The sequence below is a fragment of the Streptopelia decaocto genome (assembly GCF_964273445.1).
Source record: "Streptopelia decaocto genome assembly, chromosome: 3".
NCBI classification, from domain to species: Eukaryota; Metazoa; Chordata; class Aves; order Columbiformes; family Columbidae; genus Streptopelia; species Streptopelia decaocto.
The window spans coordinates 44,606,253-44,633,804 of NC_138656.1; the positions used below are offsets into that span (position 1 = coordinate 44,606,253).

Here is a 27,552-nt window from a genome sequence, read left to right on the forward strand (position 1 = left end):
CAGAACAAACAGTGCAAGGAAGTCAGACAGACCTTTCAGAGTACGTTAGAGTCACACATTTATGAGTTCTAGCATTTTAAGCCTACTGACAAGCACAGAAAACAAAAGTTCCTTGAAAAGGGAAGAGACAATAATATGAAAATTATAAGATTGTCATTTAATTAGTCTTAAAATACTGGACTTACTTGAGAATGCAGCACATCATCAGACAGTGCATTACAGCAAACAAGATTCTAAACAGTCTCAACATAACACAAAGCAGAAAAATCTATACACTAAAATGATCTCAATGTGATAGACATTTTAAAAAGTTGCAATAATTATTAAAAAGCTTTCAATAAAAAGTTTAAACACATTTAAGTGTCAAAAGAATATTTTGTACATTTTGGAAAAATATAACATTTACTTTACATAACTGAAACATAAGTTATATTCTTTGTAAGCCTCTGTTACTCATACATCCTCTCATACATTTCCTTTTAATACATCCTCTTCTCTGGATTGTAAATCTAATGCAAAAGTATCACTATTTTGAAGAAAAGCTTGTTTCTGCATTAGTTTTCTGAAAAGTCCATTTGGATTTGCAAGTAGGTCCTCATGTTTTCCACATTCGAGAATTCTACCCTGACCAAGGACTGCAACAAAATCAGCATTCTGAATAGTAGACAGACGATGAGCAATAATTAGGACTGTCCTCCCCTCCATCAACCGGTCCAGGGCTTCTTGCACTAGATATTCATTTTCAGCATCCAAAGCACTAATAAGAAATAGGAAGCAAGGAGGGGAGAGAGGAGGATATTTGTTATTTTAAGACAGGTTAGTTTTGCATGCATTAGGCTTATTTTGCTACAATTGCAAACCGTTGGTATTGTTGGTGAAGATGAACCAATGGAACTGCAGGAAAGCTTTGTGAATATGCTTAGAGCACACATTCAGGTTATAGGCATTGCATATTCTCATATGCAAACTTATCCATGGAGAAATAACACTAAATTAATTCAGTGGGAAAAACAAGTTACACTGCAGTATAATCATCTTTGTTTTACAGTAAGATCTTCATTTAAACTAAAGATACAAAAAAGCTTTAAGTAGATGTTTCAAAATGAAGTTACTTATTACAAATTTAACTCCATGAAAAATTACAACACAGTGTATCAGCTATCCTTTGCATAAACAGCTTTTATCACAGGTTTCCTAACCACTTCATACATTCTAAAAAGGCACATTCTTTTTGTAGGTAGAGAAAAATAAGGGGCTAGATTATTTGTACGAGGGTATGCAGAGAAAGAAAGAAGAGAGAATACCTCCCAGATCAGATATTTTCTAAGGTTGTATTTATTTTCTTTCTTACCTTGTTGCTTCATCTAACAGTAGAATTTTAGGATTCTGAAAAAGAAAGTAAAATTGGTTATAATAACAATTAGACAAGATCTGAATATTTGTATCAATAGAGAACAGGATTCATACAGCTTAAAACTCCAAGTAAGTGTAAATATTTCATCAAAAGAACTGAGTTTTGTTCAAAGCGTTACTTTTAAGAAGTATAAATGCTACAAGGACAGAACAGAAACAACACACTTCCATCTTTAGATTTTCCAAACTGAAGTAACAGAACACCATTATTTTACCTGGTAACTATTTGAAAGACACGAAGTAAAGGCAGAAGATGATTTTTAATGCATACTTGGCAGCACTGTTATCAAAAGTTCAACTTCCTATTTACTGCTCTTATGTGGATTTTTCACAGAGGCTCAGCTACCCTCTGCTTGCTGTCAGTTTGCTATATATAAACTGTCTAGTAGCAAAAAATAAAAAGAAAACAAATACCCACAAGCAGTATTTCACCCACAGACAAAATATGTAGTACTTAAAAACTAGCGTTTAAGAACGCTTCCCAATTAAATTTAACAACAACAACAACAAAAAATCATCAGCACTCCAAACCCTAAGAAGCCTCTTCTGAATTATGTAAACCAACCTTCCTTGATTAAGTTGACAGTAAAAGCTTTAAACTTTATCTGCAAGAGAAGGGACTCCATTGCACCTCTCCCCGCCACATATATCAACTACTCATTCATTTTTTACAATTTTTTTTTCCCCCCAAATAAAGCCTCTACTCCCATGGAATGTACTTGACATGAAATGCAATCAGCCTTTCAGTCTTCATGGTAAAAGGGAACTGGTATAACGAAAAAATCCCAGTAATCTAGCAGAACTGGACATGCTAGGATGCTATAAAGACCCATCCAGCTTAATGTGCACATAAACTTGGTTCAGCAAGGTTCAAAATTTCCAGCTGAGCACCAGCACTAAACTGCCTTCCTGTGAGGCCCCATGGCTGTCCCTGAACCCAAATGCCCTGTTCCTTCTGGTCCTCAGAGGCCTCCTCAAATTTATGCAGCACAGAGCCCTAAAGCCAGACCCTTGCCAGCCCTTAGGAAAAAAAAAAAAATTAAAAAAAGACACAACATTGTACTGGAAATAGCATCTTGTCCCAAATCAAAACCAGCTCCCATCAAAGCCAAGACAGGGCACCTCTATGCTAGTAGACTGCAACCCAGAAAAATCAACTCATAAATGACAGAGATCTAAATACAGGGAGAGAAGTGTCATGTATGACTTCACCAACACCATATTCCTAAAGTAATCTTTCATCCTTGATGCAGTCTTATGAAAGTGAGCCATTATACAATGATTTACCGTCAGTCTTGGGAAGAACTACAGAAAAACATGACTGAAAGATAGAAATAAGCACTTAAATACATAAATTGTCTTTAGTTAAAACACTCAGCTCTTTCAAACTTCCCCATTAATGTAAAATATATAATTTTCTTTTTAAAAATATTTTTCCACCGTTTCCATTGAAATATTTCCTTCTTTTTAACCCATCTGGCCTCCCCACAAAGTAGTTAAATAGCTCTCTGGGCACTGGCTCACCTTGAGCAGAGCTCGAGCAATTGCAATTCGTTGCTTCTGTCCACCTGGAGGAAAAAGCTCAGTAAATTCAAATAGGAATGAGCTGGGCTGAGCAGAATTAGGCACATGTACTTAAAGTGGGGGGAAATGGAGATGAAGGAGGGATTTTTTTTTAATACTTTTGGCAGGCTATGACTTGGAGAAAAAACTGGTAACAAAAAATAATATAACTTTTACTTAATTCTATAGCAGCAAGATATTTGAAAGAAGCAGTATAAAAATGTACCTGAAAGCAGAATGCCTTTTTCTCCAACTACAGTGTCAAACCCTTTTGGAAAATCTCTGATGAAACCAGCAGCATTAGCTATTTCTGCAACTTTCTGAATCTCCTCTGCAGTCACAGTAGAAGGATCCTCTGCACCATAGGCAATATTTTCAGCAATAGAACAGGAGAACAGAATTGGTTCCTGATAAATTCAAAGACATAACTAATATGGTAGATCTGTAATTACATGCATGCATTGTCTGTATCTCAAATAACATAAATCCCACTTACAAGACCCAGCATAACTTTCTGTTATATCCATACAAAACAACACGTAAGCTAGAGTTAACTGAATTAAAAACAAACAAATAAAAACACCTCTGCTAACACTAAAATGGCCAGTGAAAACCAATTAACTTTTTTAACTGACAAAACATAACATAACCCTCAATTCCTACTCTTTGAGGAAGAGTTCAAAAAGAGCTATTCATCCACACATCAGAAAACTTCCCTTTGTGCTTTACTACATAAAACTATTTGCAACAAGGATGATTCTTCTCTTAACCTCTACACAGATTTCATGGCATTTGGTGCATTTAATTTATATTAAGGCTTAGAGAAGAGGACTGGAAGATAGAAAAAGTGATGTAACATGGGAAAATGTCTGAAACAAGCTAAGTCTGCTCTTTTATAAAATAAAGAGGAGACATGCTATAGTATGAATACCAGTATGAATCTTCTACTGTTAACTCAAATGGAATACATACATTCAAAAAGAAAAATGCTAATGTGCCCACAGGAAAATCATTTTTCTACAAAAGCCTTTGGTGGCATTATTACATAAAATAGATATTTGAAATGCAATATATACCCAGTTATCCTTATGCTTTTAACCAGAACATTAACCTAACACTTTATTGCTCTGTGAAGCATCTGGGGAGACGAGGGAAGGAACATGCGTATTTTAATTGGTCAGTTTAAGAGATCATTGAATATCTCTCTGTAATTCCAGAGTCTGGGGCTTGCTAGCGAGTGGGCACTACAAGAGTAAGTGCCAGCAGTGCTGTATTTTCTTGCTTTCCTAATAGAACTGTGTTTCCTAGAAACAACACAGAACACAGAAGGTCAGTTTTCAAATGGTTGTGTAAAATATGATTGTGTAACTTCCATTAATACAAAATGTGATTTATGTTACTTTCTTCACCAAATCATAGCAAACATGAAAATGATCATACCTGTACAATTTGCAGCAATGTGCTTTCCAGTCTCCACATGCACACTTTTCTTCTAAGCTAACACTTTGAATTTCTATGATTATGTAAAAATGGACTACAGAATAATGGGACTAGCTCTGAATACTTATTTTTAGAACAGAGCATACACAACAGCAGTTATGGTGAGATGGAGGGATTTCACTGAGAAGACAGATTATGTTGTTTTAGAAAGAAGAAACATGAGGCACAGCTAGTTGATCACACAAAGTTCCTTCATTGACTCAGATTTTTTTTTTTTTCCTTACCTGACTTACTGTTCCAATCTTTGTCCTGAACCACAGTGGATTTAACTGACGGATATCGAAGCCATCAACAGTGATAGTACCTTAAATTAAGAAACAGTGAAGTCAAGTGTGTACTAGCAAGTACTGAAAAGAGCTGGAAAGAAAAGGTGAGAACAAAGACATGTGGGTGGATGAGAAATGCGAAGTTATGCAGGCGCCACAACAAGGTAACTATGTGTCCCAGAGAGAAGCACGGTCCATCAGTGGAACAGTCACATCAGGACCTCAAGCACAGGAACCCCAACTCTTCATCAGGTGCATCTGAGATGCAAAGCATCAATTGTCCTGAATGAGACCAACACGCAAAACATACCTGAGATAGGATCATACAGCCTCAGCAGAAGGGATACAATAGTTGATTTCCCCGTACCACTTGGGCCAACCAGAGCCATAATAGAGCCAGCTGGAATGGAAAGGCTAAAATCTTTGAAAATGGATGTTTCTGGACGTGTTGGATACGCAAACTCAACATCCTTGAACTCCAGAGCACCTCTGAATGTATCTTTGCTTAATGTAATTCCCTCTGTATGACAAAAATACAGAAACAAAACTCAGGTCAGCGCTCCTAAAACTTGCTTTACAGACACCAAATAGAAATATCTATCTCCACATTAAATCTAGGGATGGCTACAAGCCACAATTCAGGACCACAAGGGTTATATTTCAGCCATGACTGAATCAGTGTGGTGCACCACTCCTTCCTGAATGCAATTTCAGGTTGCTCACCAGCAGTGAACCTGCAGGCTATCTGCAGCAAGAGGGAGAATTTGCATCTTGCTTATACCTAACAACTAAAAATCTTCACTTCTGGTAGAATTATCTGAATTTTTAAATATATTATAAATGATTTAAGCCTTGTCAATTAGGAGCAATTAAATAAAATGGCATTGTTGAAGGCCAAAGTCCTGTTGCCACAGAACAGATACAGAAAGATAAACATTGCAAATCACTTACTGCCCTTTCACTGAGCCACAAAAGTCCCCTGAAACACCCTCATCTGCAAACAAGAGCAGTTCCCTCTCCACCACCTGTTAACTGGGTGGCTTTTAAGCAGAGGTTGTCACCAAAATAAAGCTGCTGCTACATTTGTTATATTAATGGCCATTCTTTAGATTTTTACATGGAAAGTATATTTAATAACTTCAAGATGACAGTGTATTCAGAGACCAATCAGAGGCATGACTCTTAGGCAACAGTTCACTGAAACTAGCATCTCAGTTTGTGAAATACCACAACAAACCATGATGAATGAATGACTGGCAAAGATAAATAAAACCAACCTCTTTCTGAAGTGCAGCATTTTATTTAAACAGTTATCTTAAAAGCCTATCAGCACTAGAAAAAGCTCATAAACAGGTAAAACAAAGCAACACAATTTCTTCAAGCCCTGTTAAATCCCAGCTAAATGTAGCCACACAAAGCAAACTAAGTGGACAGTGGTGCTGCATTCCCGAAGGGTGGTCTCACTGATGAAGATCCTGTCAGTTTCATGAAAACTGGCAGCACCAGAGCAACACTCAAGTAGTGTTTGTTCATGCTACAGACATGTGATTCAAACCCCTTAATTCTTTTCAGATGCAGCACACAAGTAAGCCCAGCTAGCCACAGCACATGGTAATGTGCCCATGTTTGTTTAAACAAGTAATTGTGGATCAGAAGCACAGACACCCACCAGTAGCACTCAAGATTTCACTAGTCCAGCTGGCTCTAGACCAAATAATTTATTTTCCTTTTCTTTTTCCCAGATTCCCTCCTTTTCTCAGGCTTTCAGTTCAACAGTGGTAGCATAGAAATGGCAAAGGCAAGAGCACACAATTTCAGATTCCTTCCTTGACTTTAATTCAGGGACATACACATTGTAACTTGTTTGTCAGGTAAAACCACAGTGGTCTGCATACCTCCCTTTGAGAAAATAAATGTATTTGCTGAATCATGTGCTAGCAGCATCATCCTTATTAGTATCAAAGTAACAAGTAATCGCTTATCTTTATTCTCAGTTCCAGTTCTTACACAGTCTATTCCACGGCCTGAAACACTGAAATCTACTGCAATACAGGAAGTCTGGGACCACAAGTCCTTCCTCTATATATTACTGTAAAAATATCTTAAAGCTATACACAAGATTGTGCTTGTTTCTTCTTGGGATTCTAGATACAGAAAAAAAAAAAGACGTGCTGCCGCAGACAAGAGTGTGTGCATTAGCCAGCTGGTGGTTACCTTCTGGACAAATAGCTGCTATTCCAAGTCTGCCTCCATCCCTTGGAGACAATATTGTTACTTTTCACTATGTAAAGTCTATGCACACTGAAAAGCATCCTACAGACAGGCCTGCAGCTGTGAAGAGAAATGAGACAGAGGCCAGACTATGACTTGGTGTCCATCAGATTAAGAACTCGAGGAATTCCAGTGCAGGGAGACAAAAGCAGAACAGAAATTTGAAGAACAGCATTTCAAAACAAAACCTCTGTATCAACCAACTCAAAAGATAAAACTCTATTCCCTAAAGCCAGAGCTCACTCAAAAAATCTCTTAGGTCTGTTGGATGTTCCTTTCTGACTCCTCCTTTTACACCAGCCCTGTCCTGGTTTTGTTAAAAAACAAGTTTCTCTTTTAGTGAATTTGCCTGTCAGCTAAAGCTTTCATATTAGCTGCATTTTCCTGGAGAACCAGATACACATTTTGGTAAACACAGCAATGAAATGCAAAGCTATTGATAAGCATGCATGGACATCTCGCGAGAGGGGCAACCAGAAACAGGTGACCAAGAAACTGACCCACTGTGTATAACATTCCATTCACGTGAATACTTCGTATAAAAGTGGGAGATCATGAGGATCTCGTCCCTTTTTCCCTTTTTTGTCCCTTTTGCTTATGGCTGACATTAGGAGAGGATCTTGCTAGTCATCCCTGCGAACTGAGGCCTAGTGACAGACTGAATCCAGCTCCGGTTGGCTGCAGAGTCCAATCCAGGACTTTGGGTGCCGGCTCTGCAGTTGCTGAGACTTTCAAGATTGGTTTTGTATATTTTGTGTTATTTTCTCTATTCTTATCAGTAGCATTAGTAAAACATATTTAATTTTTCCAACCGTCTTCTCTCTGTCCTTCTTTTCCTCCTGATCGCCTGTCCTTAGTGGGAAGGGGGAAGAGGGAGAGGCAAAAGGAGGAAGGCGGGGAGGATAAGAGGTTAACAATACATCTGCCAGAGTTTTATTGTCACCCCGCAATCAAAACCCTCGACAAGCCCTTAAAAGGTTTCTAAATTAGAGGACCATACAAAACTTAGAGGGAAATTACAGTGTTGACAGATCACCTGGACTCTGCTATATTGCGTTTCTTAACAACCTATAGAGCTGGTAAAAACTCACGTATGACTTTTGCTTAGTGGGATGCAGCTGATTCAATAAACCAGCAATTCACACAGAAAGCATCCTCCATGAGCAGCTCATTGAACTACTTTGATGGAGCCATGCAAATGTTGTTTATACAAAATATACTCAATACTGGAGGGCGTCGTCTAGCTTCCGAAAAATAAAGCTATAAATAAGGTGGTGTTGGCATTGTATTTTTATTAGCCATATTTAAATATTATTAAATATTCTGAATTAATTCGAAGAAAAAATTTTATAGCTTCTAAACTTCTGATTAAAGAAATTTGCATTATCTGTTTCATAGTTAGGAAAACTCAGAAGAATTACCACTGTATCTAGTTTCTTTTGAAAGAATGTAAGTTGGTATTACCTCAAGTATTAGACAGCTCTTCTGAAATACTGGTGACCAATAAGATAAAAATCAACCAATGAACAATAACAAACCAAGGACCCACCATTAAATGGCAGTTGGGGCTTCCTTTCAATAAGTTCCCATAGACGTCCACCAGCACCTAGTCCTTTCATTAGTTCGGAATAAAAGGAACTTAGACCTAAACAAAAAGCAGAAGAGTATTATGCATCCATAAGGAATGCAAGACACATGAAACGTTACATTTGCATTGTACTTTTCATCACCAGCATTGAAGCATTAGACTTGTAGGGAAACTTTTACTCCAACACACTATATAAATTGATATAAATCCTGTGTAGTCTCACTTCAGAGCTACCAATAACCCTTATTGACTATGCTTATTTATATCTGTAAAACAAATCATTCTGAAGAAAAAAAATAATCAGAAAAGTTAATACACTTAAGCTTGCGTGTACTCAAAAGCAAAGCAACTCTTTTAAATTCATCTGTCAGGAAGAACAGTATCCAACTTTAGAGAAATAGCCTTGCATACCATCAGCTATATTTACAAAATCATTCTGTAGAACGGAGCACCCTGAATGCCCTTCTTTGTCCAGACAGGGTTATACTACCGTGGGAGAGCCTGGCTGTGTCAGCCACAGCAGAGGGAGGGCACAAAACCTAAGGCTGAACTGATGCTTGAGAAGCCATGTGGAGAACGGATAATGTAGTAAAGAAGTATGTCTCCCTACTCAGCATGCTTCAATCATTACTGGGGAAAGCAAAAGTTAAGGACAAGGCCTACATACAGTACTGGATCCCAGCTCTTAGCAGCTGTGTCAGTCACCTCGGAGCTGGCTTGGCTGAAAGGCCTTCCAGCTGAGATAAACATAGAAACCAGCCTGGAGCCAAAAATGGCCTAAGGCATAAATACAAAATCTCTTATCTCTTCATTTGTGTGTCTTTCAAAATAGAGGAACCAAATTCAAATCTCTGAATTCCACTTTCACCTTGAAATGCATACAGTTTTAAGAGTAATTTCAGGAGGGAAGAAAACCCAAGGTATATTAAAATAGGTTTACTGGTTTATTTTTGCAGAGCAACAAGTGCAGCACAAGGTCATGAGTCTCTCAGTGTAGACAGGGCACTTCATCATACTGCTGCTGAGGACTCTCTGAAAGCTGCAACACAAGGCACTAGCCACAGTGAGAAGCCTTCTGCTTGGAAAAAAGAGCCAAAGCATCTACATCCTCAACCAGGGCACAGGGGAGAAGGCACAAGCATCGGAGAAACTGAGAAACGGAGAAACTGTCTTGAAACTGAGACACGAAGGTTCGCAAATTCACAACCACTCATAAAAAAGCATTGTATAATACGGACAGCAAACACTAATTAGAAAATGTTTTTAATTTTCATAACCTGTCTTTAGCATTTGGTGGAAAACACAACGAACTGTTACAACAGAAAGGGGCAAAGTCCAAAATTATGCAGCGAACTTCATAGTTCATTGCATTAATTCCTATGTGTATGGATTATGACACACACCAAGCAAATAGACTTTGCACTCTGCAGATTTATATGCCTTGTAGACATCAAGGCAGGCAGACCTCTAGTGGCAAGACACCTCTCCTTCAGAGTCTCCATGAGAACGAGCTCTCTGCAGAACTATATTCTTCAATAATGTTAAGTAGAATATTGAAAAAGATGTTTTTAACACAAATAAAAGTTAATTAAATGATAATTTATCAGTGTTTCTAGCCTTATTTTTCATTTATTTAACATTAATTTGTCCCATGTTTTCACAGTGCCAGGTCTGTTAACCAAACTTGAATGACTTAAACAGAGAAGAAAGGGTATGTTAGCTGGAATGGCTGCCACTGGAATGCTGATATCCAAAAAAGCAGGTTTTGTGAATTTTGCCCTCAGGCAGATCTTTATGCTTCCCATGGTATCAGGCTTAGTCTTACCAGAGTACAGATGAGCTGCACTGCCCTGCCTGTCTATCAGAAGTAACAGACTCATTTTAAAGAACCAACACTTCCATCAGTTGTCAAACTTCAAAGTAGCTTATCTTCATTTTTGCCTGCAGGCAGTATTGAAGACTGTTCTGTCAAAAAGATGAACTGTTTGTTTCTGGGCCAGTAGATTATAGAGTCTGAGCTTCGAGGAGGAGTCAGTCAGTAAGGAAAAACAAAAGGTTAGCACCAGTGTGTGATGTTCTGCTGGCACTGTGTTTACTCTTCCAGCTTAAGACACTCTGCACTGACTTACAGCTAAATTCTACATGTCTTTCTAAATAGAGTATATTTAGCACAGACCCACACATTTTGTAAGAAATATAATACCAGTATTATTTATTTACACAATACAGCAAGTATCTTAATTTAGACCCAAGGAAAATTAAAGTAATATGTATCTGTCATATACACACATCGCAAAAATAACCTCTGTATCCCCTTTGGAAAAATGGAAGGCCTTATTAAGATTATGTTATAAATTATTGTTTTCATTAACTCTTCAGAAAAAAATTATGTATGATTTCTTGGGAAGATCATTTGGAAGAGACTTTTTAAGACAGCCAGACTTTTTAAGAGCTTCTTCCCTCCCACCCCCATACTGACTGTAATGCTTTGAAGTGAAGAAAATCTAATTTCTCATTCCATACCTCCAATGCTTATTCCAACCCAGAAAGCATACATCAGGAAAGATGAGAGTTCACCAACTGTCATGTAGGCACTGCCCATTAGTAATCCTCCTTTGTATAAGACTGAGAGGACAATTAAGTTTCCAGAAAGGCCAGTCTAAGGAAAAAAAGAAGTCAGGTTTTATCAAAAACATCTTGAATTTCATCCTCTAAAATGTTGTTTCAGAATTTTCCTTCTGATAAAAGAATTCCCATACTATGGGTAACTGGATTTTTATAGGACTGAGTTAAATTTGAACAAAACCAATTATAAAGCAAAGCAAGCCGACAGACAGGTGTCCAGTGACATTGCGCTGTGCTATCCAACAAACATTCAAAAAGCAAGCAACACTTTTTTGTTGTTCGTTTGGGTTTCTTTGTTTTTCTTCCCCACAAGGTTAAAAGGAACACCAAACATTATTCTCAACCATCATTACAGGAGAAGAGTTGACAGTCTGCAGTTTCGTTGCAGTTAGATTAAGCAAACTCACTGCAAACTGTTATGGAAAAATGCACATCCACCCTCCCACTCCCAGCTTCATTACAGTTGATGCTCATCTCATCAGGAACCCAAACCTGTAAAACACTAATGGTGGGAGAAGGTTTCCACTAGTTTCGTTCCCTGAATAGGAGGTATGGGCTCAGATAAATAGTACCAAGCTACAGGGTGCAAGACAGAAATAGAGGCTTAAACTGGTTTTATTATACCACTGTATCCTGAGGTGCAGTTTCACAGTAATTTAGACTGATTTAAGTTCAGTCTTCCCACAGTTTTATGTAGATTCAGTTTACACTCAATTTATTTGCAGATTTTAAAGTATCCTCATGAATTTTAAGATAATTGACACTCGGCATAACATCGTCGCTTTACTTCCATCAAAAATACTTACTGCTCCAAAGAAGCCTGCCCGAGCTAGTGCCTCTTTTTTAGCCAGCTGTAGCACATAATCAACTTTATTTGTGTACTTCTCCATTTCAGCCACTTCTTGCCCAAAAGCTCGAACTGTTCTTATGTTTCCAATACGCTCTTCAGCTAACTACATTCAAGTAAAGAACAGAACAAATACATATTGACACACAATTTGGAATGTTCATATTAAAGAACATTTGAAAGTTAAATGAATATCACTACACTAATCTCCAAATACATTCCTTTGGATACCAGTGGAAAAATTTCTCATGCCCTTCTCTCCCCACCCATCCTCCCTTTTTTTTTAAATTCTATTCAGTTAAAAGTAAACTGCATGCCCAGGCATTTTAAAAAGAACTTCAAGATTGCCTTAAGTGCTAGCAGAGATAGAAAAATATAAAAGTAGGGTTAAAAAAAACCCTTAATTTGATGTGAACAACACACAGAAGAAAATGACTATTCTCAATAACTTGCAATTGCAACGTGAGGAGGGGAAACATAAAGAATATTTTATTCTACACTAAATCATGCAAGAAAGCCTGCAGTTATTTCCTGAAACAACTCCACTCATTTGATTAAAGCAACACTAGAAATTAATTGAGCTCAACTACCCATGTCTCATTTCAACTCAGTATTTTAACTTCTAAAGAGCAAAGTATTGATTCTAAAATGATCTCAATTGTAACCAATTAGACTGAGTTGTTAATAGATACTGTGATGGTCTTACAAAAAACAAGGCCCCCTTTTGTGAGTAAAAATAGGATATAAAAATATAATTATCCTTCTTCCAGCCCTCGTTCAACCTGAAAATTCAAATGAAACACTGAATGGCTTGTTCATGTGAAGTCCCACACCGTTTACAAAGGCATGAGCCTTTCACCACAGGATGAGGAAGATAAACAGAAGAAAGCTAATCTTCCTTCTGCACAGACAATTTGCAGAAGTCCTACAAAGGACATCCCAAGTTTAAAACAGCTGACAACTGTGGCTATTTTAACTAGATCTTTCCTAATAACATTTCTATGCTTTTTAATGATGTTTCCTCACCCTCAGCTTCTGAGGAAAAGGTCACCATCACTACTATTCTCCAATTGCACTTTGCAATATTTCAGTGCAGTCAGTGAGCACAATGAGGGCCCCTCTACAACAGCCTCTTTAGAAACAACAGCTTCCCTTGCTTTTCTCCCAAATATCTGGGTATGTACTGAGATGCTCAGGAAAGTTTAAAAAATGTCAAGCCTCATAAACATTAAACAGTTGACAACAAGGTCAAATATCAAGGATTCATTCCAGAGAAGGACTCTCTAGCAAAATTGTCTTAAAAGATGGACCCATCTAGGATGCTTCTGATGGCTTCAAACTCATAACCATAGAAAAGTGTTTTTTTTAAGCCCAAGTATCAAATTACACAGAACTTCATAGGCTGATTATTTTTTTTTTATATGTTCTCACAAAGCTAAAGCCTAATCACCTTATCCTTTCCTCCACTTCCAAATTCCTAAGGTACTTCCAGATTTTATTGTTATGGACAACGAAACCATGGTTGGTTTTGAGATCTATGAATTAGTGTTACTGACATTCACCTTTCACACTATTCAGGTGCAAAACTACAGGCTCAGCATGGCTTAGGACAATGAACAGTACAATTATCTTCAAAAGATCTGGAACTTCAGAGACATTAATCTAAATACAATAGAGCAACTTTGAAGTTAATTAGAAAGCATCTGTCAAAAGATTACCTGTGTTGCTTCTGCAAGAGAATCTTGGGTCATTTTAGTAAGTTTTCGCAAGTATCTTCCATAAATCACAGCCACAACAGCCAAGGGTGGCACAACACTCAGAACAAATGCAGCAAGGCTAGGAGACACAAAAAACTAGAAGAAAAAGGTATGTGTCGGGGGTTAGTGTTCAGATTAAAAATAACCACTGGAATAGTGAAGAGCAACTTTCCTCACTAGAATTTTCTAAAACTGGTAGGATTGTAATTTAGTGCTGCCATGCTGTCTTTTATAGAATCATGGAATGTCCTGAGTTGGAAGGGACCCACAAGGATCATCGAGTCAAACTCCAGTCCCTTGCATATGACAACCCCACAGTTCACACCGCGTGTCTGAGGGCATTGTCCAGTCTCTTCTTGAATGCTGAATGAATACATGAATTTATCATTTTTTATTTCTTTCAGGCAAAATATCAATTTCTCCACAGTATCTGGGATGTATCCCATGGTTAGAACAAAGGACTATAAGCAAAGCGGCCTGAATTTTATTTCTCACCGATTCGCTGTGTGGTCTTAGCCAAGTATCTTAACCTGCCAGTAAACAGGCCTACCAGGAAATCTCTTGGGGATGCTGAAAAGATGTAAGCTATTATAATTTCTAAAGCGCTCTCACAACTTTTAAATTGATAGCGTAATACAGAAAGTTTGAGAAGAGAAATATCATACGTGGCTTCTGGGTAATCGGGGAACAGACGGAGTCACCAGTGCTCCCTACACCCACAAATGCTTGTTACCTGGAATAATGAATTTAATTTACTGTTGCAAAACCTTATCACTTGTAACAATCATCATCACAGCCCCTAATTAGGTTATTTTCGTAAGATTTATTGAAACTAGATCTAATGTGCTTTAATTTCATCTTACTTTCTGTATTGAAAACAAAACCCTCCAGAAAAATTCAAAATCAACTTGGCAGTCTTTGTAATTATTTGATAATAATCTCTTCTTTCTGGGCAACCTTTTAACACTGTATCATGGCACCATTTTTGAGCAGAATGCCTTATATAAAGTTATTTAATTTAATCTATGGTAACATAAAGCCTTAGACTCTCTTTGCTTACATCAATAGAGAAAGCCATAACTCTTACCACTGATAACGTATTAAAGCTTTAAAGCTTCATAGTGGAAACTTCGTAACAGTTTCTAATCACATCGGTATTGGAAGCTTATTTTTATGAGGAGACTTTTTGCTGTTTTTAACTCCAGGTAGACAGCAGAAATTATCACACCTTCAACAAAGATAACTGCAACCAACGTATCTTTCCTCAGATAAGCATAATGAAATTAATGCCACCAAAAAAACCAAAGCCAACCAAAAAACCAAAACCAACCAACCAAACAAAAAAAATCAAAGGAAGGCAGATTTTTATGCAATCCAACTGGCCACGAAGGAATACTAACTGGTGCACTGCACTGAGGCCTTCATTAACACACTTCCTACCTAAATATATTCTTTACTGATAGACTAAAGCAGAAAGACTAACACTTTTTGTACAAGTCCTCAGCAGTAACTTGATATTCAGTGCTGCCTTTGCTCACTTAGGCCTGAACCAGAATCAACCAGCTTCAATGACTTTTACATCAGGCCCTTCACACCCTATTTTACCTACAACCATGGGAACATTATCACTGATTTTAATATCTTCAGTGAGAACAGAGTAAAGCTATTTGTCTCCTATACTTTGCTTGATAAATTTGGGCAGCAACAGCAGCTTGTTTCAAACCTTCTTTCTCCGTATTTTGGCATTGTGAGTAAACATCAAGTGGCTACAGGCACATCATCTGTTGCAATGCAGTACATAAAAGTTATTGCAGGTAACCAGTGAAATACACTTGTATCCAAGAACACACAACAGAGTCCGGCCTGAATGACATTCACACTTTCCCTAACAGAACTGAAACAAACTCGAAACTACATGAAAGGACAAGCAGGGAAGCGAGCACCTTACCATCATTCCAACCCCCACAGATGCTTGTGCTCCTGCCCTGAGCCCATCTGAGAGGTTTTCAGTCACGGAACGGCCCAAGAGGGCTGTATCTGAAGATAAGCGGTTTATCAGCTCTCCTGTTCTGGTCTTGTCAAAGAAAGCGGTTTCTTGCTTCAGAACAGAGGAGAACATGGTTGTTCTCAAACGTTTCACAATTCTTTGTCCTGTCAGAAACAGAAGCTTGACTAAACATGGCATATAAGACTTCACACAGAAACCAACAACAGAAAAATCACAGGATTATGCAGCACTGAACAAATAACATTACAGAGTTTTAATTTACCAGAAGAGAGTGAGCTTTAAGATGTCATGTAACAGTAAGTAAAAGTGAACAATTATTCTGGCATACTTACCTTTGCACTATTAGCTTACCTTTGATCTGGTAAAAAAAGCTACTGATTCCAAGAGTATCTCTCAACCAGTGCCAATAGTTTCTTTCAGGTCACTAGATATCCTAACTCTGTGAAAAAAAATGACTCTCTGTACCACATTTTTCCTTCTGTTCTCACCTGCAGTCTGCATGAGGTAGACACGAGTAGCATTAGCAGCAGCACCACATAAAAAGATTCCACTCAGCAAGGCACACAGGCTGGTCAGGCTGTCAGTGAAGTCTTCACCAGGATTTGTATAAATAATGTCAATAACTTTCCCCAGAAAAAAAGGGGCTGACATGGTAATGACACTGGAAACTGTCAGAAAACCAACAGCAGCTGCAATCAACAAGGAAAAGGAAAGGGAAATTATTCTGAATTTGGAAGATCATTAATAGTACATATGAAATAATTTTCCACTTGAAATTTCTATTAAGCTTGATAGGGCCAGTATTAAATAATCAGCATTCCACTAGGACCAGTTCTAAATGGGATATTTCAAGTGTCTGTACAAATTAACTTAGGTAAGGCACATTTTAAGACCCTGAAAGCCTCTGTATACAGGCACAGTCCTGGAATCACTTATCTTGTCTAACCTTCCACACCACCATCCAACAAAGTTAACTTTTCACAAATGTTATCCTTAGAAAGCATTAACCATTACCAAATTTTCCATATCTCACATACAATCCTCCAACTCTTGTTTGGTTTGGGTTTTATTATTCATGCTTGTTACCATATTAAAGCTTCCAATTGTCTATATCTGAGATAGCAATGGACTGAAGTAAAGATCTGATCTGAGAACTCTAAACCACACAGTTTTACTGGAGGGAGGGAACCATTTGATTTACTCTTGACTGGCTAAATTTATATAAATTTTTTTTTGTTAGCTCTTTACTATTGTTGGTATAAAATAATAATAGCATAACTTTGAATTAGTACATTTGCTGATGAGCTCCTGAATTCCAGTTGCAAGATCACCCATGGAACAACCTGTGTAACGGTTTGAAGCTGTATCAGAGAGTAAGAAAATCACACTGGACCAAGACTTGGCCTTTTGAACTTCAATCTGCAAAGAAATTTCTTGAGCCAAGAACACAGCTTGATTCTGAAATGGCAAGCCAAACCTGGAAGGCTGAGAGCTAGAAAAAAACCCCATCTGAACTGAAAACTGAACAAACCTGATATGAAAACCACTGAACCACAACAAACAATGCCATTTATACAGTGTAATTTTCCAACAGCCAATCCCACACCTAGAGCAACCATCCATAGGATTGCTACAAACCACTAGCAGATAATGCCTTTAAAGGCAAAAAGACAATGTACTGAAAATCCTCAAGCTGCCTGAGTTTTAGTTCCATTCTACTGAGCTTCTTGTGTTACTTCCACGATGAAGACAGCGGAGAGCCTCCCAGCAGTGCACTGCTGTCAGTATTTCTAACATCTGTGTCAGATGGTTTGGTGCCTCTTACCACCTCCACACACACGTGGAAAGCTTTGTTTGAGTTGTAACTTGAAGTGTAAATACAGCTGTGCATTTATGATGCAGAATTCAAGGTACAAAAAAATACATACCAGCCACTGCCTAAAGCAAACACTTCTCTGCACCTTCACCTGCAGTGCCCCAGAGCAGTCTCAGGAGAGCTCCACACTCTGCCCAAACACGCTTTATCCCTTTATTCTTGCCATTGCATCCAGCCTGCAGCCCGCAGTTCTTATTCATTATTTGTTTGTGATCTTCCCGTTGCATTACACTCAGGCCAGCAAGCACGTGAAAGATCACAGAATGACAGAATGGTTTGGGTTGGAGGGGACCTTAAAGATCATGAAGTTCCAAGGCCCCTGCCATGGGCAGGGACACCTTCCACTAAATGAAGGATGTGGATCTTTAACTTGAAGCTATAGAAACTATAAGAAGCCAGAGTAGAAAGGGAAAGACTTCCTGCTGCAAGCTTATGTGATCCATGCCATGCACACATCTCATAAGCATATTATTTACCAGCTAAAACTTCATAAGAAAGAGTGACCCTACTAACAGGCTGGCTGCATTGGTGTGAAGCAGCAAAGTCCAACAGAAGCCAGGTCACCTCCTGTCTGGAAAAGCTGGTCTGTGAGGCAGGTGGAGATGATGGGAAGTGTTGCTTATAAGCACAGTGCTGCATGGCAGCTCAATCTCCACTAGTCCAGACAATTTCTCAGTTATGGCTGGAACAAGACATATTAATTAACTGAAGGAAGGGGACTGTATGGCTAAAAATCCCATATGTGTCTGTCTCATGGTACAACCTTCCTGGCTTGGATTTACCTTCAGCTCTTCTTCATTCCAACTAGTGTGGGTTTCACTGTAAGTAACTTCCAACAGTCTTAACTGAACTAAAAGCAAATAGTAGTACATAACACAAACTGAAGACTACTAAACTACTTAAACATTACTGAAAGTATCAATAATACATCAGAACAATGCAGTCTCAAAGATGAAAGCTTATATAATCCAGATGTCTTTTTTCATTTTTCCCTTAAGCAATATACCTGTCTTTATTAATTTAATCAAAAACCACATGCAAAATAAGGTTCCCTAATTGAAGCTCTCACTTTGATTACACCAGCAGAACAACTAGAAAACAGGACAGAAGACAACATGTTGCTCTTTTTGTTGTTGTTGTTTTAAACTACTGACTAATTGAAGAAACAGGAATCAGCAAACACTCACTCTATCTCCTCATTCCAAGAAGAGCTGTCACTGTGATAACTGGCTAAAGGGAGGAGTGCGAGGTGTTCAGCAACCAGATAGGAAGACCCTTCAGTGACACTGAAGGATGTTAGTGACAGAAAAAAAGGTCAGAGTAAACTGTATAGTATTAGTTTCACATAGGTTACTCTGTTACCCAGAAAATTATGTCAAACAAAAGAGCGTATTTTGGAAGCTTTATTTTTTAGAGTAAATATTTTTTGTAGGCTGTGAAATGAAAACAAAACGAATGTAAGGCAGATCAATGGAACATATCAAACCAGGGCTATGACAACGTGGTAACAGCAGCAAAGACAAAGCAAGCCGGCTCCAGCAGCAGCTGCACAGTCCTCTTGGAAACATTACACAAACATTTTGCTTGTCTGTTTGCACAGAAATCCAGAAGGATGCACAAAGTGATGCCTTCATCACTATTAAGATCAACATGCTCTTTTTCAAGGCTACTATGAGCTTGCTTCATGACAGAAGATCTGCAGCTTCATTTCATAGATGTATTTGGGGGCAAGGAATTGATCACCAACTGATAAACCAGGATGTTTACAGGCAACAACTAGACAGAGCTATCAGAAACCTCCCTTCAGAACATGGACTCCGAAGAGTAATAACCAGATTTTCCACATACACAAACACCACCAAGAGAGTGAAAGGCTCTAATTTTGCTGGTTCTTACAAGAGCATCCTTCTCACCCACTACAGTATGTGGAAGTGTACAAAGCCAAAAAATGGCTTGCGAGCCTGTCAGGGGAAAGACTATTTTAAACACAAATACAGAAAGATTTGACCTCAGATGAATTAAGATCATTCAAGCCCATCAGGGATGAAGGACAGAAAAATAAGGTAATGATGATGTTTGGCAGTGCACAGTAACACAGCAACAAGACCCAATAGCTGGTTTTCACTATTCAGTAAGATTATGACTTCTACCTCCCTGAATATTTAAAGTATTTTACTGGTTTCATTTGAAGATCAGGGCTGGCAGATCAGAAAGCAAGCTTTGGATTTGTGACAAGCACCCTTCTACCAGTAAGTGAGAATGTCCTTTACCAGTTATCTGTGCAGTTTCATTCTAATATACAGTGACTTCTTTAGCTTAACATTTATTTTCCACAAGGGCATTTGGAATGATGAATGAAGTCTACTACATTCTATCATGTGCGTGCACAGGGATCGGGCTCTTCAATTGTTCTTTTATGAGAGAAAGATCCACTGATAAGTTTTATATTTATTAGTTAGGCAAAGTCCATTTCCGTTTGGAGAACCCTTGCCCCCAAGGGATTTGTTTTGGATTAATATAGGGAGGTTGAAGGACTGGTATCAACCCTGCGAAGAGTCAGTTTTGCAAATATTTATTTCAAGATAGAATCTTTTTCCAAAGCACACTGTAAGCAGTTAAGGATGTTCTGTACAATTCTAGGGTAGGTATGACTGGTGTGGTTTTCTTTCTGAGTGAAAGTAAATTCATACATGTTATCTGGACTGCACCTATTATCATGCAAGAAGAACTTTTTGGAATTGTCCTCCTTACGTTATTAAGAACAACTACACTGCTGTGCTCAGAAAAAAAATACAGTTCGTGTCTTGAAAGCACAGTTGGATACTGTATTCTTGGTGCATTTTGGAAAGCTGCTAGTTTCTTGAATGGAGTTGTCTTAATTTGCGTGTATCATCAGTTACTGAGTCTTGCAAGTTACTATTTCCAGTGATGATCAGTTTTTAGGAAATGTTTATAGGAGTATTCTATAAATGGTTGATGTGGTATTTGAATCTGTGGTGTTTTTTCTTTTGTTATTTTTTTGAGCACAAAAGAGCAGTTCAGGTTTTCAAATGACAAAGACTGATTGCTTTGGTGCAATAACAATAGAGTTGCACAACTTGAAAGTATTTTCAAGACAGCTGACTAAAGGGCTGGCATGCTGTGGGTCATCTTACTGACCAGGATTATTCAACAGTTTGGAGAAATTATCAGTTGCAGAAAATTGCTGTGGCACAGCATTAAACAAAAGAGACAGATGCTACATTTCAGATAATATCTCATGAACAAGACCAGTGTCCAGGGTTTGGAGGGCACAGCAAGATACCAGCACAGGAGCAAGCCCCAGAATATTGGCTGGTGGCATCTTTCATGCTCAGTACATTTAGACGACGCAATTTCCGTAAGAAGTCTATCATCTTGAGGAAAGCCTGTTCTTTTAGTCTTTGGGTGTTCAGGATTGACAGAAACCACCCTCGGTAGCTCCTCAACAAGGCTCCTATCATCAAACAGGACAGACCTGCCAGGAATCCTTTGCTGTGAAGGAAACAAAATGTCAAGGAGCCTTTGCAGAGTAAGGCTATAGAGGGTTTGTAGAAGGAGCTTTCAGGGAAGATATTTAACAGAAGTGCCCTTCCAGGCAGAGCAGAACACAGGTATTTGGGGAATCCCAAGAAAGGGAAAAGCAAATAAGCCTCTCACTTTGCACAGGAGAGGAAGAGAAGGCACACAGCCTGACAGGAGCCCTACGCAGAGCTGTGCAAAACCTCCGCCTGGGAGCAAAGATGGAATGCTATCTCTAGTTTATAATTTGTTATTCAATACAAACAGTACCACAAGCTAGTCTTTTTAAGACATCAAAAAAATAGCTTATCACAAACAGGCCTGTTCAAGAACCCATTGATTTTTTTTATTTTTTCACTTCTTTTTTTTTTTTGTCATTGTAGAAAATATTTGGAGAACTCACCATCCACGCACAAAATGTAAAAGCAATTCAGGGTGGAGGGAAGGGGAATGCTATCATTTTTTTTTCTAAAAGCTTACTGTCCCATCCAAACTCACAATAGCCTCATATAGCCAGGTTAGAATCCTCTGAATATTTTCAACAGTTTTCCTGGACTATTTCAGGACAAGGCACCAGTCTGTAGTTCAGATACAGCAGAAGTAAAGAGCTCACTCAGAAAAGCAGGAAAACAATAGTAAATTCTGTATTTTATCACAACATGTTAAAATAGCATAAACCACTAATTACACATGCTGGGAGTTCAGTTGGAGATCCTTAAGCCACAATTCCTTTCAAAGACAATATATTTTAAAATTTCTATTGTGTTTTCTCATGATATCGATTGTCCTCAGCCATAAAAATCAGCCAAGTTTCTAATCACCAAATGTTGTAAAGTAATAAATTAACTCTACATCTTCAGGAGAGAGCACAGCTTCTTTTTCACCATGTGTTTAAAATTGAAGCATTTAATTTGTTCATATTTATCTTTTGTAGAAGAGTCTTTACGTCAGACCAATCTTGTGATTATTTCTTCTATCTTCACAATTTACACAAACAGCAAAGCAAAAACATTCTGCAGAGAAAACAAGCTATAAGCACCCAACCGATCACAGTGGTCAGCAGCTACTGTTTCTGTGTTGTCTTATCCAAGTAGCTTCATTAACAGTCCACCACCAACTTAAAATAAGGAACCGACACCAATTAGCCACAGGAAAGCAAACTTTTTGTGATGAAGCTACAAGGCTGCTTGGACCTTTTGCGAGTTTCATTCCAAAATCAGAAGAAAAACTAAGTGGGGAAACAAAAAAAAACATGTAAGCCTATTTGATTTCTACAAAAGGCACACTGCACATGAGAAAACAATCTGTACATTATCCCTATCTGTATCATATATACAGGAATTACGATTTCAAACTCACAAGAATTGCCTTCAGGAAATTCAAGTTAAGTGTGGTTGTTGAGTTGCTTTGAGATGAGCATAGCCACTTTACAGTAAAAAACAGTGGCCACATACATGGACTTGAGAGGTGAACCCAAATTTTGGCCAGGAATTTCCCAGCTACAGGGTGACAGCACACAAGATTGACAAGACCAGGGTTCAATCCGTCTTCCAAAGAGAAGGGTATTCTAGTCCCTGTGAGCCCTCCCTCTGCTCCCACTAGCATCCTTACCACTACGCACACTACAGAATTAATTTGCCTTACTGTCAAGGGTGGAATGGGTGTATGGAAAATGATTTTTCAGAGATACCACATGGCTGACTTTCCATTAATTTTTAAACGGAGGCGGGAAAAGCATGTCCTTAACACTGTGTGGATTGCCTGCTGATGTTCAAAGTCATGCCACAAAGCTTGGCAGAGCAAAAGTTTCAAAATTAAACCATTTAAATGTTACTACAAACTAAATACATATTATCTGTCCAATTTAATTTCCTAAAATAACTGAAATTTTCAAAGATACTTCTACTCAAGCACTTAACATAAAAAAATGTCAGGTTGTATAATTATAAGTAACCAAAAGCATGACTTACTAGTAGCAATGCAGCTGATGTGTTACACATTTCTGTCTGTATCTTGTACAAAATATTCAAATTGCATACTACCCCAATCAAATTAATTATGAAAATAGCTTCTGAACTACATTACAAAGAATACACCTAAAAAAAAAAAATCAGGTAGTCTTAAGTACAACATTTTCATTTTGTTTTAATTGCCTTTCTTTAAGAATTGTTTTCATAGGCATTTATTCTTCATTGGAAACTACAAAACATGAATGAGAAATATCAGATTGCTGTAGATGTACGGGAAAGTACAACTCTGGTGTAACTTTAAAGTACAGAAAAATCACATTATGAACAAGGCAGTGGTCTGCCAATTTCATGGCAAATTTTAACCTACAGGAAGATAGTTATTACAAATTACATCCAAAATTCTAAAATGAAACTTATGAAATAACATCTCTTGCACATGTCTAGAGAAGACCTGTGTACAAAACAAACCTTCTTTCTTTGGCTCAGCGGGCAGGAAGTGTTACATAGGAAAAAGGCACTCATTGCTGTTGGATTAAAAATTTCAGAGTTCCTTGTGCTTTCTTTACAATTCAATACAACTATTGTTTTCTTTGAGTGTGGTTTGGATAAAGTGCAACAGAGAGATTCTCACAGGGACAAACAAGGAGGCAGGAGGAAATAAGAGGCATCATTTTGAAAAGGCATTTTTGTGGCCTCGCACACACAGCAAGATTTAATAATCTAAACAATGGCCCTGTCCTCTTCCCTGGGAATTGAATTTAACTGAAGACAGGTTTACCTGAACTGCCTGCACAGGATCAGCCAAAGAACTCCTAAAATTACTTTTCTCCTTTGTTAAACCTGGGAGGTTTTATAGAATTTGCAAATTTACAGACTCCTAATGGCACTGCAGAAAACTGTGGCCACTAACAGAATTCCCACCATAGTATTTAGCCATCTTTTTACCACTGTTAATATGAACAGCCAAATTTAACAAAGATGTCCTGTTTAAAATGTTTTCAAAGCTCTACCCAACTCTAGAAGTAACTGGAGAGGAAACATGGAACATATTACGCTGATATATATTTTTCTTTTTCTGGCAGAAAGATATTTGGTACATCTATTTTTATGCCTAAGAGCCTGTGAAGGGTCAGACTCTCCTTCAGCAAGGAGAGCATCGCAAGAGATGCTATGTGCCAGCATGCTGGGACTCTTGGCCAGAGCTCATCGCTTCTTCCTTGGCCAGCAGATGGTGAAAAGGCCCTCTGTAAAATAAGGTGCAACAGTCTCTTTTGGTGACAGTCACACCCGGAGCAGGTCACCTTCACCTCTGTACCTGCATCTCCTCAGCTGACACCATCTCCCCACCGCACCAAGACAGGTGATCAAAGTCTTGCTCAGCTTCCTCACAAATAACCCTCTGCTCCTGAGATCTTCACTGGCATCACTACAACTACTTCACCATCTGTGACTGTGAATGTCAACATGCAACTGCAACGAGCAGGATATCACGACCTGTGCCACGTGAGATCACAGAAAAGGTGTGTATCACTCCACAGCAGTAATGCTATACACCTGTATTACCAACTATAGCTTATATAAAATGCAAAAGATCTGGAAGAGCCAAACTTTCTTGCAGAACAAAACTGCACCTGTGAAGCCTCTGAAGAGATCCCACATCATTTGCTTACCATTATACAGACTTGAAGAGGAAATTAAATGATTTACCCTAGGTTCATTGTTTCACACAGTGAAACCATAAGCCTTCCTCTTTCTTTGAATGCAGGAAAAACAGACACAGAGTTCTTAGGACTAGTTTCTCAGTACAAATATGGAACAGGAACAAAATGCAACATATTTTAACATCTTAGATACAACTGGCAGATGTGATTTCCCTACAGCCACTTAAAAGGCATTTTATCCATTATTTGGTATTCCTACACTCCATAATCATGAAAATATCTTCCTTGTTAGCTTTTCCATCCTCCCAATTAATTACAATTTAAGAACGAAAGTTTTCCCTTAAGTAGAGTCAACAAGAAAGAAAAATTTTACATAAAGTTACTCCTCTCCTAAAACGAAGACCAATAGAAAGTTGAAAAGCAGTTATTATGTTTGCACATTTTTCCATCCTCAGTATGTGATATTATCAAGTTGTTGTGTTGTGGGTTTTTTAAAAACTTTAATTCAGGCCATTTTGTTATCTCAAAAGACAAACTTCCATGTATCTGATTTTTAGTAACTGTGGCAGTCTATTTACTTAAATAAACCACCAGCAGACTGCACAGATTAAGGATACTGAGCCCTATTTTAAAACACAATTACAAACAAGTATACCCTGCCCTGCCTGCGATAAACAAGCTGGCAACAAGTGCCCAGTAAAGGAAACCAAATTAATTTCTCAGTTAGTTAGGGGCCTTTAGCTCTTAAAAGCCATCCTTAAAATAACTGATCCATTTGTTTCCATTTCAGTGGGAAAATCAAAGGACTTTACTGTAAAATCAGCAGGTAATCTATCTGATCATCTACTCAATTCTTCAATAAAATATGAATAGACTGAACATTAGTTACTGGCAAAGGTTTTTTTTACTTTTTAGCCCACAAGCCAATGAAGAAAAATAAGCCTGAGCAAGACTGAAGCCTTACTGAACATTACACCTTTTCCTCTGTCCATCCAACCCTATCTCATCAATTTTCTTCTGCTTTTATTCTGCACACCCAAGACAGTGGTATTAGCTGCTTGAAACATGTATTCACAGCATTAAAATACTTCTAATTTCTTATAAAAATTTATTTGGATCCAAAATACTTGGGCTATGTAATGCCAACGTGTAACAAAGCTCTATTAACTATCCACTGTGAATAAAATCTTGTACAAAGTATTTAATCTTTCTCAAAACCACCTCTTTATTTAAGTCTACCTACCTCACCTCTTTTGAACACCGTTTACCCATTCCATGAGCACTACCCAAGTTTTTACAAAAGCCTACAGGCCTCACACTGCCATGATTAATATGGGTGCTGTCCACCAATAAAGGTGGGGTTAAAAAAAAAACAAAACACAACAACAAACCACATAATAATATTATATTGTTTTCTTACTGACAACTACTATCCTATTATCCCAGTGAGATGTAATGTGAAGAAAAATTTTCTATTCTTTGTAGATAATATCACTCTGTTAAGGGTGCAATTTATACAACCACTGTGTTTGACTTCACCATATAAACTAAAAATAAATAAATATTTTTCAAAACAACTTAAAAACTTCTAGACAAGCAATTCTTGGGAGGTAGAACTCCAGTTTATCTAATGCATTAAAAAACTAAAACAAACACTACCCCCCAAAAAAAACAAAAAAACACACAAAAAACCCCACCACAAACAAACAAAAAGAACACACACACACACAAAATCAAACTACTTAGCATTCCTCTTTTTACTTCTTTCTGTACAGTCTCAGACCCGAGTTTACTGCAGGCTGCTTGTGAAGCAGCATTGAATATGGAGAGAGGCATTAACCAACAACACTACTGGCAAAACAGGGAGTTCTGTAACTTACAAAACTTTTGCCTTCCCTTAGAAAGAACAATAAATGAAGAGGTGTCAAAGGGGCGGGAGGGGAAAAGCACGATTTTAGCTTTCCACACCTATCAAGTGCTCGCTCAAAGATTTCACGCTGTTCTCTCATTCTACCAGATGCGTGGGTTCGGGAGGCACATTCCACCTTCTCCTTCACCCGACCTGGAACCGCTCCAGGCGGCGCCCCGGCCCCTCGGGCAGGCGGCAGGGCAAGACCCCCCGACTGGGCTGCGCACCCGGCCCACCGAGCACCTCGGCCCCGGGAGACCCGCCGGGCGGGGCGAGCGGAGCCCCTGGCGGCCGTGGCGCCCCGCCGCCCCCTCCCCGCTCGGACAAAGCCCCGGGGCGGCCCCCGGTACCTGTCAGTCTCCAGCGCTCGGGGTGCGCCAGGGCCAGCAGCCTCCGAGCCTGGGAGCGCGGCGGGGCGCCCGCAGGCCCCCGCAGCGGCACCGGCGGCTCCGCGCCCGCAGCGGCGCTCAGGGAGCGCGGGGCGCTGCTCGCCGCCGCTGGCGGGAGGAGGAGGCGGTGGCAGGACGGCGCGCCCGGCGGCAGCAGCGGCGGCGGAGGGGGCGGCCCGCACCTGCCGGCCGGGCGCGGCGGGGTGCGGAGGCCGGCGGCCCCACCGCCGGCCCGAGCCCAGGGGGGCGGCACCGCCCGCCGCAGCAGCGGCAGCAGCCAGGGCAGGCGCGGCGCGTAGCCCGCCATGCGGCCGGCGCGGCGGAGCCGAGGCGGCGGCGCTGCTGCTGCTGCTGCTTCTGTAGCCGGTC

At 39.0% G+C, this 27,552-nt stretch overlaps 1 protein-coding gene and 1 long non-coding RNA gene across 2 annotated transcripts; one reads left to right on the top strand and one right to left on the bottom strand.

Annotated features, from left to right (window-relative positions):
• Positions 1 to 136: 136 nt before the first annotated feature.
• ABCB10 (ATP binding cassette subfamily B member 10) lies at positions 137 to 27,508 on the bottom strand. The gene is made up of 13 exons (XM_082049181.1): positions 27,145 to 27,508; positions 16,327 to 16,527; positions 15,779 to 15,981; positions 13,792 to 13,926; positions 12,033 to 12,179; positions 11,125 to 11,260; positions 8,563 to 8,658; positions 5,053 to 5,262; positions 4,701 to 4,780; positions 3,203 to 3,383; positions 2,938 to 2,981; positions 1,352 to 1,386; positions 137 to 757 (listed from the first exon to the last, which is right to left on the bottom strand). The coding sequence occupies exons 1-13, from the start codon at positions 27,488 to 27,490 to the stop codon at positions 466 to 468; spliced, it is 2,106 nt and encodes a 701-aa protein (XP_081905307.1). The 5' UTR covers positions 27,491 to 27,508; the 3' UTR covers positions 137 to 465.
• On the top strand, positions 16,534 to 27,135 carry LOC309438173. Its single transcript, XR_014183723.1, has 3 exons — positions 16,534 to 24,744; positions 25,676 to 25,711; positions 25,801 to 27,135. It is a non-coding gene; the product is annotated as an uncharacterized lncRNA (long non-coding RNA).
• Positions 27,509 to 27,552: the final 44 nt, after the last annotated feature.

Coding starts and splice junctions, on each gene's coding strand:
- ABCB10 (XM_082049181.1), bottom strand. CDS start 27,490: ATGGCGGGCTACGCGCCGCGCCTGCCCTGGCTGCTGCCGCTGCTGCGG. Junction 16,528..27,144: donor CGAGCGCTGGAGACTGACAG/GTACCGGGGGCC, acceptor TGTTGATTGCAG/CTGCTGTTGGTTTTCTGACA. Junction 15,982..16,326: donor CTACCTCATGCAGACTGCAG/GTGAGAACAGAA, acceptor TGTTTCTGACAG/GACAAAGAATTGTGAAACGT.